The sequence below is a fragment of the Ursus arctos genome, unplaced genomic scaffold, assembly GCF_023065955.2.
Source record: "Ursus arctos isolate Adak ecotype North America unplaced genomic scaffold, UrsArc2.0 scaffold_6, whole genome shotgun sequence".
Taxonomy (NCBI): Eukaryota; Metazoa; Chordata; class Mammalia; order Carnivora; family Ursidae; genus Ursus; species Ursus arctos.
Genome location: NW_026623078.1, coordinates 50,095,264 through 50,114,933, shown reverse-complemented (window position 1 = coordinate 50,114,933; position 19,670 = coordinate 50,095,264). Strand labels below are relative to the sequence as shown.

General features: G+C 48.4%; 1 protein-coding gene and 1 long non-coding RNA gene across 2 annotated transcripts; one reads left to right on the top strand and one right to left on the bottom strand.

The window, feature by feature from the left end:
- Window positions 1–638: 638 nt before the first annotated feature.
- On the top strand, window positions 639–9,491 carry LOC130542955 (uncharacterized). The gene is made up of 2 exons (XR_008957889.1): window positions 639–1,036; window positions 5,944–9,491. It is a non-coding gene; the product is annotated as an uncharacterized LOC130542955 (long non-coding RNA).
- Window positions 9,492–12,038: 2,547 nt separating this feature from the next.
- KCNS2 (potassium voltage-gated channel modifier subfamily S member 2) lies at window positions 12,039–19,276 on the bottom strand. Its single transcript, XM_057308078.1, has one exon. It carries the CDS (start codon window positions 19,236–19,238, stop codon window positions 17,805–17,807), a length of 1,434 nt encoding a protein of 477 aa, XP_057164061.1. The 5' UTR covers window positions 19,239–19,276; the 3' UTR covers window positions 12,039–17,804.
- Between the last annotated feature and the right edge of the window lie 394 nt (window positions 19,277–19,670).

Below are 19,670 nucleotides of genomic sequence, written 5' to 3'. Positions count from 1 at the left end.
GAATGTGGACTTTGGAAATTATACCTGATATTAACAGACAAATGAATCTGGGCCTTAACAAGTTGCAGCAAGGATTTTCAATTTTGAGAGTAAATTAATTGCTTTCGTAAGCAAGTAGCAATTTGGGGCATGATTCAGAATCTTAAGGATGGCAGACAATGACAGAAGTCCAAACACAATGTTTTTAAAGTTCTTAATGCAGAATTATTTCAATTTCACACAACTCTAATGGAATGCTAGTTTTTTTAGTTCAAGGATTCCCGTGGTCTTGCCCAGTCCCCTGACATGTATCCAAAGCTATGACAGCAAATATATATCATGTATACAAATATATACAATATTTATCTATAGTAACCACTTCTAACTTGGCTGAAAGGAAGCAATAGCTCCTTCTGGTAGAAAAGTCCTGTCCGTACTCTGTCCAGTTTGAAGTAAATTCAGTGCTTTAGTTCTTGAGGCCATTATAAAAAGACAAAAAGCTTATCTCTTTTACAGATTGGTACTCCTCAAAGGTAGGTATCTTTGAAACTCTGCCATTGACTTGTTACATGACCTTGGGTGAGTTATTTGACCTTCCCTAAGTCCCACCTTCTTTTTTTTTTTTTAAGATTTTATTTATTTATTTGGCAGAGAGAGAGAGCGTGCACAGAGGGAGCTGCAGTCAGAAGCAGAGGGAGAAGCAGGCTCCCCATGGAGCAGGGAGCCTGATGCGGGCTCGATCCCAGGACCCTGGGATCATGACCTGAGACAAAGGCAGATGCTTAACGGACTGAGCCACGCCGGCGCCCCCAAGTCCCAACTTCTTCATCCGAGAACAACTTCAGGAGTGTGAAAAGTGGATGAGATGGACACGTAAAGCGCAATGCCCGGCACACACAGGACTCTAGTGACTCTCACTTTCTTTACTCAGCAACAAACATCCATCGAGCACCACACCAACACGAGCTGAATGTGGAAACACAGAAATGAAGGCGACGTGGTTCCCAGGCCAGAGCTGGTGCATATTGCCTGGAGCAGAGCATAGACACCGAGTGTGGTGAGTATAATAAGAAAGATGCCAGCAAAGCCTTGTGGCGGCAGGAATTGCAAAAGTCTTGGCTGCAGGGATATTTGAACCGGGCCTTGAAGTGTGGGAAGGCAAGTGAGGGGGAAGGGCACCGTGGGGAGGGCAGAACATGTAGGAAGACAGATGGGAAAGAATACATGGGCTACCTTTCAGTGCCTAAGAAACGTCATTACACAACGAAAGCATGGAGTGGAGATGCATCAAGGATCATCTGTCTTGCTTGCTCTCTCTATCCTGCAATTTAGGAGGTCTGGAATCATGTGGCCTGTTTTATTGTTGTTTTATTAAGTCACTGAATGTTTTCCAGAGAAATTAATTGCAAGTATTATCTGGCTTGTTTCTTGGTGCCTGCATCGACCGGTCACACTCAGCTACACTTATTTCCATTATTTGGTAGTATCTAAAAAAAATTTTATCTGCAGCGCCTTGCTGAGGTTGACAGTTGGAGCAAAGGGGCCAGAGAAAGGTGGGTAGAGGGGTTAGCAGCCTCATCTGAAGGAGTAGGCTTGCGCTCAGTTCCTCAGATCAGCTGACTAGCTGTTTGCCTTGACTGAAATATTTATCTTCTTTTTGTCAGCGGTTCTCTTCTCAAGACCTTCCGCATTTTCCACCTCCAATTAAAGCAATTTACAAAGGAGGGGGCATAAAGTGTAACCAAGTAGCATAAAGTAGAAACAAATTTAGAAAGATAAAAGAAAGGGAAAACAAAAGTAGAGCAGCAGTCTGGAGCCATGAATCCTATTAACAGGAAAAATGTTTACCATGAATTTGGTTCAAAGCTTCCTAGAAGCCAGAATGAAGAAGGAAACCAGACAGTTTACACTGTCTACCTACGCTATTCAATATGGTAGCCACTAGTGCTTGAAATGAAGCTAGTCCAAACTGAGATGAGTCCTGAGTATAAAATACACATTGCGTTTCAAAGACTTAGTATAAAATAAAATGTAGAATATCTCATTCATAATTTTAATGTTTATCACATATTAAAATTCTACTACTTTAGATATATTGGGTTAACATATCTTGTTAAAATTAATTTTACCTGTTCTTCTGTACTTTTTTGAAAATGCAGCTGCTAGAAAATTTAAAATTACATTGGCTATGGCTCACATTTGTGGTTCTCATTATAGATCTATTGGACAGTGCTGGTCTTTAAGATAAAAGCATTCATTGACTGATGAATGGATAAAGTGTGGTATATCCATGCCAGGGCAGGTGGTTCAACAGGAAAAAAGGAATGAAATAATAAATATAGAGCTTCTTTTGGGGGTGATAGCAATGTTCTAAAATTGATTATGGTAATGGTTGCTTAACTCTGTGAATATATTACATACCACTGATCTGTAAACTTTAAAAAATGAATACATTATATTTAGCTATGTTATAATAATAAAATAAAAGTTTTTGAACTTCCCTGGGGTGGGGGTGGGGGATAAAAGCATAGTCAGTTGCTCAGAAGAAATCCAATTATTCTTAGTACCTAGGTGAGAAGTATCCCTCTAACAGCACCCATTGGAAATCATACCATCCAGATTCAATTAAACATCAATATTCATTATCAATGTTCTCAGAGTAAACACAGGGATGACTTTTGCAGGCCTGTCTTATATGGTGTTTTCAATATTTCTCAGTGGCATCACACTCCGTTCAGTAAACACCTGCGTGCTAATGGCTCCCAAATTCCTCCCTTCAGCCTAAGTCTTCCCCTTCAAACTCCATAGCCAGGCGTCCTTAGTGTCACACACGTACCTCAAGTTCAGCATGACCAAACACTAGTCTCCTGTACTTCCTACCCAGTTGGTGCTGCCATCACTTGTCCAGTCACCGATGCTAGAAACCTGGGATTCCTTGAATGTTCATTGTTTTCCAATCCACACCATCCCTCTGCCAATTCAGCCTTCCAAACAGTTCTCGAATCTGTATCCTCATCTCCGTCCTCTCTCCACTGCCCCTCAGCCTTCATTATCTCCTGCGTGGATGATTGCAGCATCGCCTTAACCGGTCTCTGCTCCAGGTTTACTCCCCTCAGATCACCCCCCCCTTCCCCGCCACCCCATTTGCTGGCACCATCAATCCAGAATGCAGTGGATTCCTTTCACCTACAGGATAAAGTTCATTAAAGCAAATACGGCCCTCGAAGCCCAGGGCCCTGCCCTCCTCTCTTCTTGGCTCTGAATACTCCTTCAAATGACCCACGTCAGCTGCTGCCGACCTCTCCTGAAACTGAATCGGCCAACTCCTACTCATCCTGTCAGCTCAGCTCAGGGATGCCTCCTCTGTACGCCCAGACATAGCTCCCCATCGCTGCACCTTCCATATTGTATTATTACAGTATCTCCTTACCCCTCCAGCCCACCAGAGAGCCAGCACTGTGCCTGTGTTTTCCTAATCTCTGTAGCACCAGCCCAAGCCCCGACATAGCAATGCTTAATAAATGCTTGTGGAATAATGAATGAACCACAGGTAAAAGAAGTGCAATTAAATTTTGGATCTAGGCAAATGGCTAAGAAATCTTAGAGACCCAACTTTTAGGTACTGAATACCTTTATTTGTCTCCACGAGCACATGGATCGTGCCCATTTTGCTCATCCCTGTGTCTCCAGTGTCATTCGGTATTTGCTGGATGGGTGGATAGGAAGATAAACGAATGACTGGACAAAGATAAAGGCAGAGAAATGAACTGAAAACAAACAGCTTTCATGAGAAAGGCCTGATATTCACAAAGCTGTATCTGTGTCATCTCCCAAGCCAAGATTACTCAGTATCTAATACTTTGGAGCCCAGGGAAGCATTTCTTTTGCCCCTGAGCAAATAATTATTCTATTGAATGTGAAAATTCATGTGACAAATACTGCCATATTCCCTATACCCAACTATATTATAAGGCCTGAATGAATTTTCCCCAGTGTCTAAAGGGGGAGACATGAACTGCTTTATTGTCATTGTGTAGTGAAAATGGTCACATCACAGGAGTTCTAGACCCTTTGATTCCTCCAAAACAGACTGATATATCACCTATGTGTCACAAAAATATGAAGAAAAGGAACAGAATCTTTTTTTTATTTAACTCTGAGACAGTGTAATTTTTGTTACTATAATTCCATTGTCAATGATATAGAAATCTGTATGAAGAATAATGGATATCTATGTTTCTCAAAATAGTCTCAGGGCTTCCTGCATCATGAGGAACCAACCACAGTACTAAAAAGTGTTTCATAAAATGAAACATTCAGTTGATGTGGTAAGAAAATAAAAATGTACTTGTGTGCAGTGAAGTTAGAGCAGTACTATATATTTTGCTACCAGTTCTATTTCTTATTTTATAAATTTGCCATATGTGTGATTAATATGCAAAATCTAAGAATTGATGACAGACCTGTAGTCACCTGGTAGAAATTCTCAGTCAGCTTAATGACACATTCAGGCAGAGGAGCTAGAAATTCTGCTTTGTCCTTATTCTTACCACTTCTCCCAAACCATGACGTAAATGTGGAAAGCCTTGAGTGAAGCACGTTGGTGGTTCGATCTAGCATTGCTGGTCATGTCATTAGTGCTAACGATTCATTAGCAAACATCAAGGAAACTAAATGAGTTCTAGACACTTACGTACCAGAGATATTCAGATGATCAGAACATGGTCCATGCCTCAACTAGAAATATACCTGTATTCTCAGAGCTGAGTTGAGAGCTAACAGAAGAACCCAGTCGTGTGCTTTTGGGAGCTTGGAGAAATGGGGAGCGGGAAGTTTTTGTGCTAGTCCTGGGGGAAAGGGTGAGGGCTTGAATTATGACAGGACTGGTGACAGGGAAGAGAGGGCAAATCCAAGAACTACTTGGGAGATTGAACCAGTGGGGTTGGTTGGTTAAATGGATTTGGGGTAAGGAAGAGTGAGGGGTCAAAGATAGCACTGAGGACCCCAGCTTGGGCCACCCCAAAATAGTGATATGGTTAATTAGAACAGGAGTGGATTTGAGGAGTAGGAGAATGAGATCAAATTTGGACATGTTGAATTTTACATGCTTATGAGATACCCCCCGCAGGCATCCTAGAGGCAACTGGAAGCTTAAACCTAGAGCTAGATGAATCTAGAGCGGGAAATGAAGACTTCTGTTGTCAGGTAGTGGAGTAGACAAAAGGCATCATTAGAGATGGTGCCAAGTGAGGGAAAAGGGGGGATGACCAAGGGTAAAACCCTGGGGGATAAGCAGAACAAGAACAAGAGGAAGGGCCAACAGATTTTATAATAGGCAAGGAGATCTACGGGGAGCTGAAAGTCAAGAGACGAAAAACTTCAAGGAGGAGATTCACCACTACTTTTTATGAAACAGAGTAGATGTTCCATAAATGTGTATTGGACAAATAAATATGGTCAGTAACTACTGAGTTTGCATTTGGCTTTAAAGCAAACCGTTACGTTTGTGTCATTTAGTGCTTATGACTGTCGGCTTTGGAGCCAAATGGGAAATGGGCTAGAGCCCAGTTCTGCCACTTTCCAGTTGGGTGGCCTTGGACAGGGTACGCAGCCCCCAAATGAAGATAGTATTACTTAGCTCATTAATTGATCATCAGAGGGAAATGTCTAAAAACCTGGTATAACTGCATAGTGAAATGCTAGGAGAAGCTAAAAAGAATGAAGTTGATTTTTAGGAACTGACATGGAAAAAATTCTGTGATATTGAGGCATTTTCAGAATGAGCAATTTACAAAACCACCTTCAATACTCCAGGTATACAGATCTGTCTATAAATGAATAGGAAGTTCTGGGAGGATATATACCAATGCCATAATAGCAGTGACGCTAGGGAGGGGACCGAGGTTGGAGGGTCATGTGGGTTTGAGTGCTTCCTGTAAGGTTTATTTTGTTTTATTTAAGTAGGCTCTGCATCCAGCATGGAGCCCAACACGGGGCTCAAACTCAGGACCCTGAGACCAAGACCTGAGCTGAGATTGAGTCGGATGCTTAACCAACTGAGCCACCCAGGCGCCCCTGTAAGATTTAATCTTTTTTTATGACAAATGTATTCGACAATTACTTGTATAATTACAAATTAATTACCTTATTTTTTTTTTAAAAAAACTTCGTTTCTTTGAGAGAGAGAGAGTATAAGAGAGAGCACAAGCAATGGGAGAGGGGGAGAGGGAGAAGCAGACTCCCCAAGGAGCAGGGAGCCCGATGTGGGACTCAATCCCAGGACCCCGGGACCATGACCTGAGCCAAAGGCAGATGCTTAACAGACTGAGCCCCACCCAGGCACCCAAATTAATTCACTTTAAAACTACATTTAAAAGTTATCTACCTACCAGTGTTGTAGTGAAGACTTAAATGAGACAATGACTATAAAACTCATTTCCTGGCACAAAGAAGCTCTCGTTACACAGACTACAGACACCGTACCTGGTGAGGACTCCTGGGAAAGGCAAGAGGAGAGGATATTTCTGAGCACTGACTCTGAGCCTTGCACTTTCTGTCCCTGACATAGTCTATAAGGTAGATGCTTTGTGTGGTCTTGGGCTGCTTAGTGATTTAACGCCTCTCTGCTTTAGTAACCTCATCTACGAAATGAGAATAAAATAGAAGCTGTTTTATAGGATGTTGGGACAATTACTGCATGAATACAGCTCTCCCAGTAGCGCTTTGTGAGTGTCTGTTAACAGCAGCAGCAGCCTTATATTCTAGCTGAGAAGACAGGTGTTCAGAAGATGCCGTTACTTACCCAAGTCCCCACAGCTAGGAAATGTCTGGCCTAGAACGTTAACACAGATCCGTGGAAGTGTTCTCCCGCTGTACCGTGTGGGAAGTCCCTCCCCCACTCTACATGCGCGTATAAAAAACTAAACCCAGAACTCCATAGGGACCAGGGGCCTGGGGAGAGGAGAGGAACGGGGAGTTGTTGCTTAAGGGGTACGGAGTTTTCGTTTTGCAAGGTGAAAATAGCTCTGGAGAAGGATGGTGGGGAAGGTTGCGGCACGATGTGAATGTACTTGATGCCACTGGACTACACACTTAAAATGGTAAATTTTTGTTACTTGCATTTTGGCTGCAATTTAAAAAGCCAATAGACAGCAAACAAAAAATAAAGCTAAATATGGAATAAATTTGCCTTTAAACTGCCAGCCTAGCAGCTGGGGCCGCAGCCAAAGGCCCTCCATCGGCCTGGAGCTCTCAGAGCCTCTGGTCACGGCCCTCCCCACACCTGATCCGAATTCCTCCCCATTCCTCACCAAGCATTCATCTCTGCGTAGACCCCAGAGCAGCTTCCTATCTCTCTGCTCAGCCCTCTTGGTTCGGCCCGGTCCGGTGGAGCAGGTCGTATGCTAGCCAAGACTGTATGTCCCAGGTCCTGCCTCCAGGACCCTGGACACTGCTCTTCTCTCTGACGCCCCTCCCCACGGTCAGGCCCAGCTCAGATGCCAGCGTCTTCTGAAGGCCACAGAGGTGCCGCATCTTGCCCAGTACCTCAGCCAGTGCACGGCGACGCGTTCACAGTAGCATATGCCCCACCAGCTTCATTCGTGGTCCAGCCAGTGAACCGCAGAGCCCACTCAGTATGCAGACTGCGTTTTGCTTAGCTAGCCACGAAGAAGACATATCTAAGTAAAGGGCTCGGACAGAGGTTTTGGGGTTTGGTTTTTGCTGGAGGATCCGCAATGAAACATTAATGTCAAGACTGCCCCTCTGAGCAGCACAAAGGGATACCCGCCATCCCAACAGCAGATACGTCAGTGTCCTCTGCTCCAAAGCCTGACCACGTGGACGATCTCTGGTGGGCCCCGCCCCGGAGGAACGGGGTGCTTATGCGTTGATCCGCTTCGACATTGTTCACCTGCACACGGGCTCATGCATTAGTCATTACCCAGCGGGAATATCTTGGCAGCCCTTCCTCAGGCCTGGAGCTCTTTCAGAAATGTGCATCGTCAGGAGTCTGTCCCTTCTCATCTTACTGGTGGCACTGCTTCACCAATATGGCACAGGTCTCCTGCCTGCGAGGCTTTGCCAAAGATGTTCATTCAGTGAAAACCCTTTGATGAGGCCTCCCAGCCCTGCTTCAGGTATGCGGCAGGTCAGATCTCTGTCCCAGCAACCTGCCGTTTTTCTAGCATCACTCTCAGTAAGAGGACCTGGACTCCGTACCCGATGCCTGCCCCTCCGCCCTTGGCTTCTGTATTATTTGTCAGCCTTTACTCTGTGCCAGGCACGGTGTTGAGCGCTGGAGAGAAATATCCCTGCACTGCTGGGGCTTCCAAGTAGTCGGGTGACAGGCATCCCCCAATAAACAAAAATGACAAATTGCAATAAGAGCGAAGACGAAAAAGTACTGGATGCTGTAAGACGCACCGCAGAGGCAGCGGCTGCAGGAAAATGTAATTGACATGGGGCGGAATGCAGGGAAAGGCCCTCTGTGAAAACAGTGTCTATGGGAGTCCGGGAGAGCAGCCGCTGCCACCTGCCTTCACCCCACGATCACAGACACGCAGAGGCACAAACACACCCACGTACATACCCACAGGCACATGGACACCCAGAGTCACACAGAGACCCACAGACACACATACACGCACACAAGATACAGACGCAGACGCACGCGCACATCCCTCAGTGACATTTCAGTGCTGCTCCTGAAAGGCCATCTGAGGTGACTTTCCACCCAGTGGCGCACGTATGAAAGTATTAGGGACTGAGGGCATGAGACAAAGATGTTCCCATGGCCCTCAGCACAGCGCTGGGCAAAGGGCTTTGCACCCAGCTACATGACGGCTCTTGGTTGATTTAACTCGGCCTCTCAGTTCCTCTCTTGGCATCGTTTGCTGAGGCCAGCACTCCAGTCTCTGAGTATGTGACATCTGCACATTCCAGTTTCCAGGCATCAGCTCATCCCTGAAATACCAGCTCAAATGAGCCCTTTAGCATCAGGACTCGGAGCATCTGCTAGTTCTGAAGCTTTGACACTCATTTGCATATTCCCATGGTGAGGGGAGGGGAGTTCAGGGGAATGTGAAGGTCAGTAGACATTCTGATTTGACTGCAATTTTTATTTATCTATTTGTTTTAACACGAGAGGGCTTTTTTAAAAAAGGAGACTACTGAATAATCAGTGATCTCATGTTTTAAAATTGGCAGATTATATAGTAATATATTTAAACGCCTCCAATCATTGGCTCCCTGGTTCCACGGCAGAGGGAAGGGCAGAGTGGCAGCGGGTGACTTCACCTGCCATGCAAGAGAACCCAGAATTACTTCTGGGGGCCCCCTCAGTTCCCACCAGCACCTCATCCAAAGGCAATACTCAAATCTCAAATCTGGGAAAGGCATAAAGAAAGTTGTCTGGCTTCTCTTTTAGCAAGCAGTGGGAAAGCCCAGGGACATCCTTGGTTTTGTGCATTGCGGTTTCCCTCCGCTCCTCCCACATATTCCACAAAAAGAAATGCAGGCTACAACCCTGTGATGGTAGCCTTTGTAAGAACTGACCCTGAACACGGTGGGTTACGATGCAGTAGCTCCTGGTAGAGTCAGCCCGGGCAGACCCACAAAGTTTGCCAGGAAAATCAATACAGAGCTGACAGATCAAAAGTGAGTCATGCCAGCTTGCCTCTTAGGAAATGGTTAGATTGGTGTCTGACTGATAACACCTCAGTGCTTTTCATAGTAGGTCTGAAAATAGCTCAGAATTCTTTAAATGTCTGGAGATGTAGGCACTGAAGAGTTTTGAGTGGAAAAAACCTCCTGGAGAACCCCAGTTCTGTTTCTACCATGTTCCCCCAGTCTGCCTGCCTCACACCAAGTTCCCGGGTGTGCCAGGACGCCTCGGTGCGGCACAGACCCACAGGCTCTTTGGGAGGCCGTGAGTCTAGGACTCAGGACTGGCCATCCTGGACAGGTAGTGAGCTTGGTCATCCAACATTCAAGTCCTCTGTGCTGCCAACTCTTGTGTCCCTTGTTACAAATCTCTATGTCCCCATCACCTGCCCCTCATTGCCCCCATGGAAAGCACTCCTTCCTAAAGGAGTACTTTTCTCTGTCCTCGAGCCTAACTGGGCCCATGCAGATTTTTCACTTTCTCAGCTGTGATTCTTCATGTCAGTGGTGCTTATGTCTTCCATATAAGCAAGAGCCGTAGTAGGGGAAGTCACCAGTAAGTCTAAGATACAGGAAGGAAAAGAGGAGCCTGGTGGAGGCTTGCAGGGAAGAATGGATTGGGGGTGGGGTCGGGGGGTGGAGAGTCTGGACATGAGTCTGTTGGAAATGAGCAAAGCATGAGTTAAGGAGCAATGACGTGGGGTAGGAGGGTTTAGAGTGAATACAAAGGGACCAAAGTACAAGATGCAGTGAAGAAAGGAGTGACAAACCTGGTGCCCACTAGGCAGGGGCATGAGGGGGAGGGAGGGTATTGTCAGGGGGTATCCCTGAGCCACTGTTTCTCAGGGAGGGGTCCGAACACCACTTGCATCAAAATCACCCGGGAGCATTGTAAGATTACGAATTCCTGGGGACCCACCCCCAAGAGTCTGATTTTGCAGATGGAGTGATGCCCAGAAATCTACTTTGTTGAAAGCTCCCCAGATGATTTCAATGCACAATAAAGTGGCTTTAAGTCTCTGCTGCGTAAGGGCTCTGAGCAATACCCTTTACATTTCCTTCCCTTCCATCTAACGTAGTGCTGGGCAGTTAGAGGTGTCGAGAAATGATTGCTATGATGAGAAAATGTGTAAGTAAGTGGCGAGGACTCAAGGATGACTAAAATTCTGACCTGGGTGGCGGAGAGTACCCCGTCTCCATGGCCAGAAGCGAGGGAGCAGGCGGGAGCAACAGCAAGCTTGCATGACAGTGAGAAGTCCAGGTTTAGACAGGCTGATACCTGAGTGCAGAGGCAATGTGCCCGGGCCTCAGAAGTGATGTGGGGTCGGGCACAGAGGCGTGCAAGGCGTGTGCATGCGAGCTGAGGCCGCTGCTTGGCACAAGGGCGCTGCAGGCTGCTCAGGACAGGACTTTGGGGGAAACACAGGCTGAAGAGGACCAGAAGGAGGACAAAGCCCGGTGGGAATGGGAGAGGGGAAGCAGAGCCCTCAGGAGAACCTGCTACGTGCTGTGTCTAAAAGGTAACAGAGCAGGGAGTGCAAAGAACTTAGAGGTTGGCCCGTGGGGGCAGAATCTGGACGGAGGAGCCTGAGAACTGAGGAAAGGCCACTAAATTTAACTATCGGGAAAGCACTGGTGATCTTCAAAAGAGCAGTTTGGAGGGAGTGGGAGGAACAGACGCCGATCGCAGAGATAAAACAAGGAAATGGATGGAGAGGACAGCTGAGGCTGGTAGCAGAGATCACCCACCGGGAGTGTCTCGGTGGGGAAAGAGAGAACTGGGAGGGCAGCGAGAAGAGGCCGGTGGAGGAAAGCAAGGCCGGGGGCCTCACTCGTCCCTGTGGCCGGTCTGGTGCCGGGACCTTCCTTTCTTCTGTTCTTCGCCCTGCCCTTCCTGGGCTGTCTCACTCATGGCCTCAACCTCCACCTCTCAGTTAAGGAGTCCTGTCCCAGACTCCCCTCGACAACCCCCCTTCCCGCCCCCCGCCAAACACCTGCATCCCGTCTGTGCGGCCGCAGGTACTCAGGCAACACCACTAGACCTCAGGGACAGGGTCAAGGATTCCTGTCTCTCCTGGTGGCACCACCGTCGACCCCGTCACCAACCAAGCCAGACACCCAGCCGTCCCGCCCTCCCTCTCCCTCGCCCTCGTCTTTACATGCAGTCCTTGACCGTGTCCTCCCTGGCGACCTGCTCTGCCCCTTCCCATCCAGCCCGCTCCCTCCACATCTGACGTCAAAGAGGTCTCCCGGCCCCCTCCGGGCCTCCCAGCCGGTGATAGAGTCGTGTTCCGATAACACTGATTCAGTGAGATGTCCCACCCCAGTGACAAAAGGTCCTTCAGTGGCTTTGCTCAGGGCTGGTTTGCACTAGGTTTCTATTCAGCCCCTCTGGCCTCCAAGTTCACCACTGTGCTGGTGGGGGGTGGGCCTCCTTGTCTGTGCTTGTGTAAGTCCGTGTTCCTGGAGCTTTCTTCCTTCCCTTCCCTCACCTCTCTGTCTCAGACTCCATTGGCCACCTCTGTGTGGCCAACGCCTGGCACTCTTTCCGTCCGCGCCACAGAAGTCCCATCTTCAGAAGGAAACATTTACTTCTCCTTCCTTTGTGTCCTCACTCCCCTTTTCATCCAAAAGCCTTTTCGTAGCTTCCACGTCTCTGTTCTACTGGACTGTGCACCCCTTTGGTAGAGGGTGGTGGTGGAGGGGCCGAGGAGCCAGGTGGATGGGGCTGGGGCTGGACTCCAGCCCGGGTCTCTCCCAGGAGTCCGCTGGTGGGCTAAGAACAGGCTACGTTGAGCTGAAATAAAATGAATTCAAGGGAAGGCCTACAATGACTTCATCAAACTTAGCCTCTCCTATCCTCCCTAATTTTCTGTCTGCTCTTTCCCTTCAGTCTTCTCTGCCTTTTCTTTCCTTTACTCTCTCCCTCTTATGTTTTTCCTCTTTTCTTCTGGCTTCTTTCTATCCCTTCTTCCTTCTGTAGAAGCTTGCCCCAGCTCCTAGGCATGCCTGCCCCCTTTTCCTCTGTTGTGTCTCTTTCTCCTGGGCCACATCTGAGACGCCGCATATCTACATTCTCCTAAAAGCGTCGGCTTGTCACCTGCAGACACAATCATTTGCTTTGGAGAATTTAGCCAGGAGGAGGATAAGATTGACAAATGAGGTCACAGAAGGAAGAAAACCTTGCAGATTTTCAGACCCACAGTATCAACTGGATGTAACAACACCCAGACAAAGGCCTTGGGTAGAAATGCTGGTTAAGAGTCCTCCTAAAAATAAGAGGACATAATAACCATGTGAGCACAGTATTTTCAGTTCTTCCCTCAAGAGGTGTTTGTTTTTCCTTTTAAGATGCAAGGCATCCTGGCCCCAGAACATCCCTGAACACCCATTTCTATCCCTGCCGGAGGGGACCGTGCACTCCCGCCCCACGTGGTGGGGATGCAGGGACTCTGGGGACCTCGAGCACCTTCTCTGTGCTGCATGAGGGTCCCTCGGCACCTTCCTCAGCCCCCAGGAGACCAGAGGCAGGTCTACACCGCCTGCTGCACTGTTTTGCCACTGTTCCTCCGTGAGAATTAAATGTGGGTTGGGGGTGATCCATCTGCCCTTGCTCCCCTTAGGGGCCCTGGGACCTCTCGGGAACAGGCTGGAGGGTCTACTCTGCTTCATGGAAGGAGCACGCTAAGTGGCAGAGAGTCCTGAAGCCAAGTGGGATCGATGTGATTTTCCTCTGTGTCCAGTGATTTTTTAATAGCAGGAATTTGGATTAGGTGTATAAATAGTTTCAAGCCCAAAGAAGACACTTGTCAGTGATGTTAAAACTCTAGTCGCCTGGCACAGACACCGGTCCATGAACCTGAAAGTGTCGTCTATCGTGGTCGGCTACCGAAGAGAGGAAGGAAAGCAGATCGGTTTGTGAGCAGTCCCTCCCCTCTGTTTAAGGATCAGGACCTGCTCACTGCTATCCTGTGGACGTCGCGGGGCCTGCAGAAATTCTGTTTTTGTATTGAGATGGAGAACTGGCCAGGGCTTTAAGGATGATCTAATCCAGCCCTCGGGCTTTACAGCAGTAGGCCGTGAGGCTCAGAAAGGCCAAATGACGTGCGAAAGATCACAGAACTGAGAGTAGAGCTCATTGCCCTTCCTACAGATATACCGTGACCTTTTGGAATAGCTCATGGTCTAAGGTCCTACCAGGTTGAGTAGGTGCTGAGGGCTGGTTCCATGTATCCCCCAGCAATATTCACACCAAAATAGCCAGGGCACTCATTGGACCCCGGACCCAAGTTACTGTCCGGGAGGTACCCGAGCAGTGGGAACAATGGCACCTGGTGGGGGTGGGGGTGGCAGCGGAGCCAAACAGTGTGGAAGGGGAAAATCCTACAAGGGCTGTCTGCTTCGTGAGGGTTCCAAGAATAAATGACCATCCTTTCTACAAAGCAGGCTGGAGGCTCTAGATCCTGGTGAAAAGGGGGCCACCTCTATATGCCTGCAAAGAATAAATAACAGCTTTTCCTTCCCAGCAAATGCTCAAAAAGCCCAGCCTTTCCCAAGAACACCGGTCCCCAGGGCCGAACACCCTTGCTGTGTTTGCCACTCCGTACGTAACTGAGGTGCCTTAAGGAAGCGTAAATCATCTTTTTCTATTTAAGCTTCGAGGCTGGAGTCCTGAGTGTGTCAGCGTTCCTCCTCCTTCCTGAGTCGAGCCACGGAGACTCAAGGGCAGCCAGCAGACATAATGGTGCAACAGGTCCCGTGTCAACGGTCGCACGGTAGTGTGTTAATGAGTGTTAAAGCCGACATCGCAAATACAGCGTTCTCAATTTTGAAAATTACAACTCTGTAACACGTCATGCTGTTAAAATATACAAGAAATACCAGTTAAGCCTTCAAGTAGATAACACATAGCCTATAGAGATCACTGCTCTCCCGAAGTGCAGAACAAATCATTTTCTTTGAAATGAGGCAAGAATTAGCAGGTAGCTCAATTATTTGAGTACTAAGAGAAGTAGAAATAACAAACCCAAATGTTAAATACCAGTTACTACGTTAGGGACTACAAATCAGCCCGGCATTACAACACACCCCTCCTCAGGAGCAAACCCGGGAAATGAGAGCGTTTGGCAGAAAACACATCTGTAACCAATATCCATGCGATAAGGACACAGTGTCACTTCCAACCGGCACTTCTGAAATGCTCATCACACATGGTGTCAGAAGGGCCTGGTCCGTACATGTGTCCCAGTGGCACTGAAAATAACAACCTTCAAACGCTGGGAGTGATGTTACTCTTAAGCCACAGCTGGAAAGAAGCGATCTGAAGCTCCTATTGTGTCCCCCTAAAGGAGGTTTATGGGTCAGTCTGACAGCCTGGTGGCCAAAGATGTCACCTCAGAATTGTATCCTTAACTCCAGAAACAGAGCATAAAATTAACCTGATCCTCCCCGATTACAGTTTCAGAGACCAGAAGACACTGCCACGTAAGATGTCACCTACGTGGAGCCCAACGGAGAACACTTGGGAACGCCATACCTTGGTGGTACTTGGAAGGAAAGGAAAGTTATTTCTCCCTAGGCCACATTCAGGTGCCATCCTCTGTGGGAATTAACTCCAGGGTTCAAGCCAGCTGAGTTATTCTCTCTCCCTCTGATCTGAAACCACCACTTGGAGACATCGATTCTACTGGGACATTCTCACTCTCAGAAGTGACTAAAATTCCAGGACAGACACAGCGATATTTTACACAAGTGTATAAATATGTACAAGAGATGTTAAAAAGACAGTCTCTAAAGCACTTTGGGATTCCCCCGATGAAAGGCACCAAATAAATGCAAGTCATTACTAAAATGGAAAGTCAAGTTTTCCAGCTTTCGCATCAGCACAGAGTAACCACTAGGGGTTATCTCTTTTTTGGTAGTAAAACCTGCCTGTTGAGAAAAATACTCAAGAGGGTGACCAAGTTATTCTGCCTCCTTCGTTTCAACTTTTCACAAGCTTTATGGCCAGTGGCCATGGATACTGCGCTCGGTGAGAGAACCCTGACCCTCGCAAAACTCAACAGTCCCCACAGGTTTATACCTTTACCTGCTTGCAGTGCAGCTGGGGATGATTTCATAAACTCTCGCCATCCGGCGCTGGAAACGAGCCAAACCTAGTGCTCCATGCACGCCATGTGCAAATTCTAAAAAACAACCCTGCTCTTCTGACTTGGTGGCCAGTTGCTGCCAAGTCATCTCACCTTTCCTGATGCTTCTACAAAGAGACGTGGATGGTAGACCACCAGGCACTGGGAGGTGGCCCCTTCCTTGCCCCCCATGAAGCTCCAGTCTTATGGAAGAATTTGAACTGGAGACTCAAGGGTATAAGGGACTAGTGCATTCATCCAACCAATTGCCCACTCTGTAGAAGCCATGGCAACTCTAAGTCACAAAGCCTTCTGACAAGATCCTGAATGTGTATTTTCTTCAACCAGCTCAGACACAAAATGGACCTCTTTAGAGAACGCCCAAACCTTGGGCAAAAAGCCTGCCTAACTCCTCACTTAGACCCCTGGATTCAGCAGCCTTTCCAAAGACCAAACAATAATGGAAGCCAACTGACAAACCACCTGATTACCTGGAGAACTACATTACAAAGGGGCCCAGGTTCCCTTCACCATGTTGTGTGCTAGTTTGACTGAAGAAGACGAGAGAGGGCATTGTGGAGAAGGAAAGTGTTCTTAACTTTCAACCCAAGTTTAGAAATGTAAAAATTTAAGGGTCTTTTAAGGAGCAGTAAGCTTTTCAAGAAGCTTGCGATTTATGACATTTTATGAAGTAACAATGTTTTGTTTTACAGCTCTTTCCTTGCTCCTGGCCTCTACCCACCCTTTCCCAACAAAAGGTCGTTGAAATGGAAGTAAGCGCTACAGTATTTCCGTCCTGGGTAAGCCATACAGACTCCACTCACGCATGCCTGTATTTTGAGTACACACTTCCACACCGCTGGGTTTCCAAGTCATACCAGGAACTCCAGGGCAATTAGAGCAGCATATATTACATACTGTATCCTAGAAGCAAAAAGATCCAGGTAAATTCTGCCCGGAAAGAAAGAGGCTCTCATTTTATGAGCTTCCAGAGCAGGCAACAAAGTTTCTAAGCTACTGCCCTTGCTAGCAACCCAATAATGTTTGCCTCAGGGAGATAATACAACAGTAAACCTCTTTTTAATTGAGAAAGACAACAGGACCTTATTTCTAAACATCTTAAAAAATAAATACTGCAAAAACATGCTTCTATCTAAGACACAGCAAAGTTTCATCAAACGGTCTAGACCAGGAACCTCAGCCAGAAATAAATGTCTCTACGGCCACCCTAGGAAAAATGAAGGCCTGACTCTGACGGGCCTTCAGGTGTCCCACAATTCGGCCTACGTGTAGCTGAAGCCCTGTCCCTAATGCTTCTCTTCTTGGGGGAAAAAAAAATTCAATCATCACTACATGTTTAACTGAGTGACAGTCTCCAAAGGTGACATTTACGAGATGAACATTAGTGTACGCCATTCTAAAGGTGACTGGGGTACCCATGCAAGCCACATAGCTACAGAGTATTTGTAAAAACAACTCACAGACTTGCATCGGTCATGTGTGCTCCACTTCAGATCATTTTGGCCACAAAACTAAATGATAAAGAACTGAGATTTTGTTTTCACATGACTGAGCAAAATCTCATCACAGCCTTGCCTACCCCACAGATGTGTTTCCACTGGACAGACTCGTGGGGGCTTTTTGTACAGAACTCACACAACAACCTCAGAGACCAGAGCACGGACAACTCACAGACAGTACTGGGCCACAAGCACTAGAATAGAGCACACAATAAACAGAAGAATTAGCATTCTGGGTGGTACTCATCTGGCAGAAAGGTGAACATTTTATGCCCACGAAGCAAAGACCAGTGAGTGTCATTTCACTGAAGGGTGCAAAGGCATGGTGTCTGACGCCACACCCTCTAAAAATGATTCTAAATACTGTGAAAGCAACCTGGGGTGCATATCCCATGCATCTCTCCCCTGTGGGGTGGGCCTCCTCCTTAGGCCATAACCCGAAGGCGCCTGAACTGAGCCAGAGACACAGGAGGCCACTCAACAACGTGGGTGTGAGCCTGACAAGCCCTCTCAGCTAATGTAGGGAATCATTTAAGCTTAGTTCACTTGGTGAGCTCCTGCTCATGTTTGTCAGGCTTGCCATGAGGGATTTAACTTTATGGGCATAGTAGTCCCTTAAATTGACTGAAGGGACCTCCTTCATTCCATCTCCAAAGTCACAGCTGCGCATGGCACTCTCCAGTTGCTTCTGGCGCCGATAAAAGTGGGAGAACTTATTGAAGATCAAGGTGATGGGCAGTACCACCACCAGGATACCGGCCAGGATGCAGGCAGAGGCGGTCAGCTTCCCTGCCGTCGTTCCTGGGACCACATCCCCATAGCCCACCGTGGTCATACTGACGGTGGCCCACCACCAGCAGGCAGGGATGGTGGTCAGGCCCTCGTTCTCTTCCTTTTCAATGGTGTAGGCCACTACGGAGAAGATGGAAATCCCCACAGAGAGATAGAGCAAAAGCAGCCCTACTTCTTTGTAGCTGTATTTCAGGGTGGCCCCCAGGGAGCGCAGGCCAGTGGAGTGTCTAGCCAGCTTTAAGATGCGGAAAATCCGCATCAGCCTCAGGACCTGGGCCACCCTGCCCAAGTTGGCCAAGGTAGGTGTGCTCTCCACCACCAGATTCACCACCAGAGTGATGTAAAAGGGGACGATGGACATGAGGTCAATAAGGTTTAGGGCATTCTTGAAAAACTTGAGGAAGTCAGGGGCCACAGCAAACCTGGCCACCAGCTCAAATGTGAACCAGGCGATACCAAAGTGCTCCACAATTTCAAACCTGGGGTCCTCCCCGGGGTTGCCCTGGCTGTCAGGTATCTGGAAGTCCGGCAGGCTATTCAGGCACATGGTGATGATGGACCCCAACACCACCAGGATGGACAAGATGCTGAAGACCCTGCTCAAGACGGAGTAGCCAGGGTTGTCCAGCGCCAGCCACAGCTGCCGGCGGAAGTTGCCCAGAGGCTGCCCATCGAACTTGGAGGCGTCGTTGTAGAACGCCAGGATCTCATCGAAGGAGGACGTGGTGCTCTCCTGGTCGCTCTGCTCGTCCCACTTCTCCTGCTCGGGCTCCACTTTGCGGCCATGGTAGCTGTAGCTACAGCAGGAGTCGATGAAGAACTCGTTTATGCCCCAGTACTCGATCTCCTGACTGAAGGAGAAGACACACAGCTCCGCCATGACGTGAAGCTTGCCAGTGTGGTAGAAATGCAGCACGTAGGGGAAGAGCTCAGGGTTGCGGTCAAAGTAGAACTCACGCTGGACATCGTCGTAGTCATCGCAGAGCTCCAGAATGGCCTCGCGCGAGTGGCAGAGGAGCAGGCGGCCCAGGCGCGTCTCAGGGAAGCGCAGCAGCGTGTGCGAGCGCAGCCGCCTCTTGAAGCCTCCTACGTTGATGCGGATCTCTCCATCTTCGACGTTGGCCTCAGACACGTCCCACAGGCTCTGGCGGGTCATGCTGGAGACGCCCGGCTGCCCGTGCCGCGCGGGGGCGCTACACCTGCAGGCAGAGGAAACCACGTCTTGTGAGCGCGGGGCGCTCGGAGTCCGGGCACCCCACTCTTTTCTCCCCACCCGTCTCTGGCGAGCCCAGTCCTCCCCAGGCGGGTCTCTGGGGGCTGAGGGCACTGGGATGGGGGGAAGGTTCCTTGGGGTTTGGCCCCTTCCCAAGGAAAGGTTTGGGAGCAGAAGGTATATTTTCAGTAGCATGGCCGCGCCTCCACCCCCACCCCGGGGGTCCTGTCGATCGCTTTACGCTGTGGGGGTCGCGCCCCCGCGCCTCTGAGAGCCCAGGGGCGCTGAAAGCTGACCTTGTCCGTAGACGGGCGGAGGAGACGTCCCCGCCCGCTAGCCGCAGACAGGCGGGACTGTACCTGGGATGCGCACGGG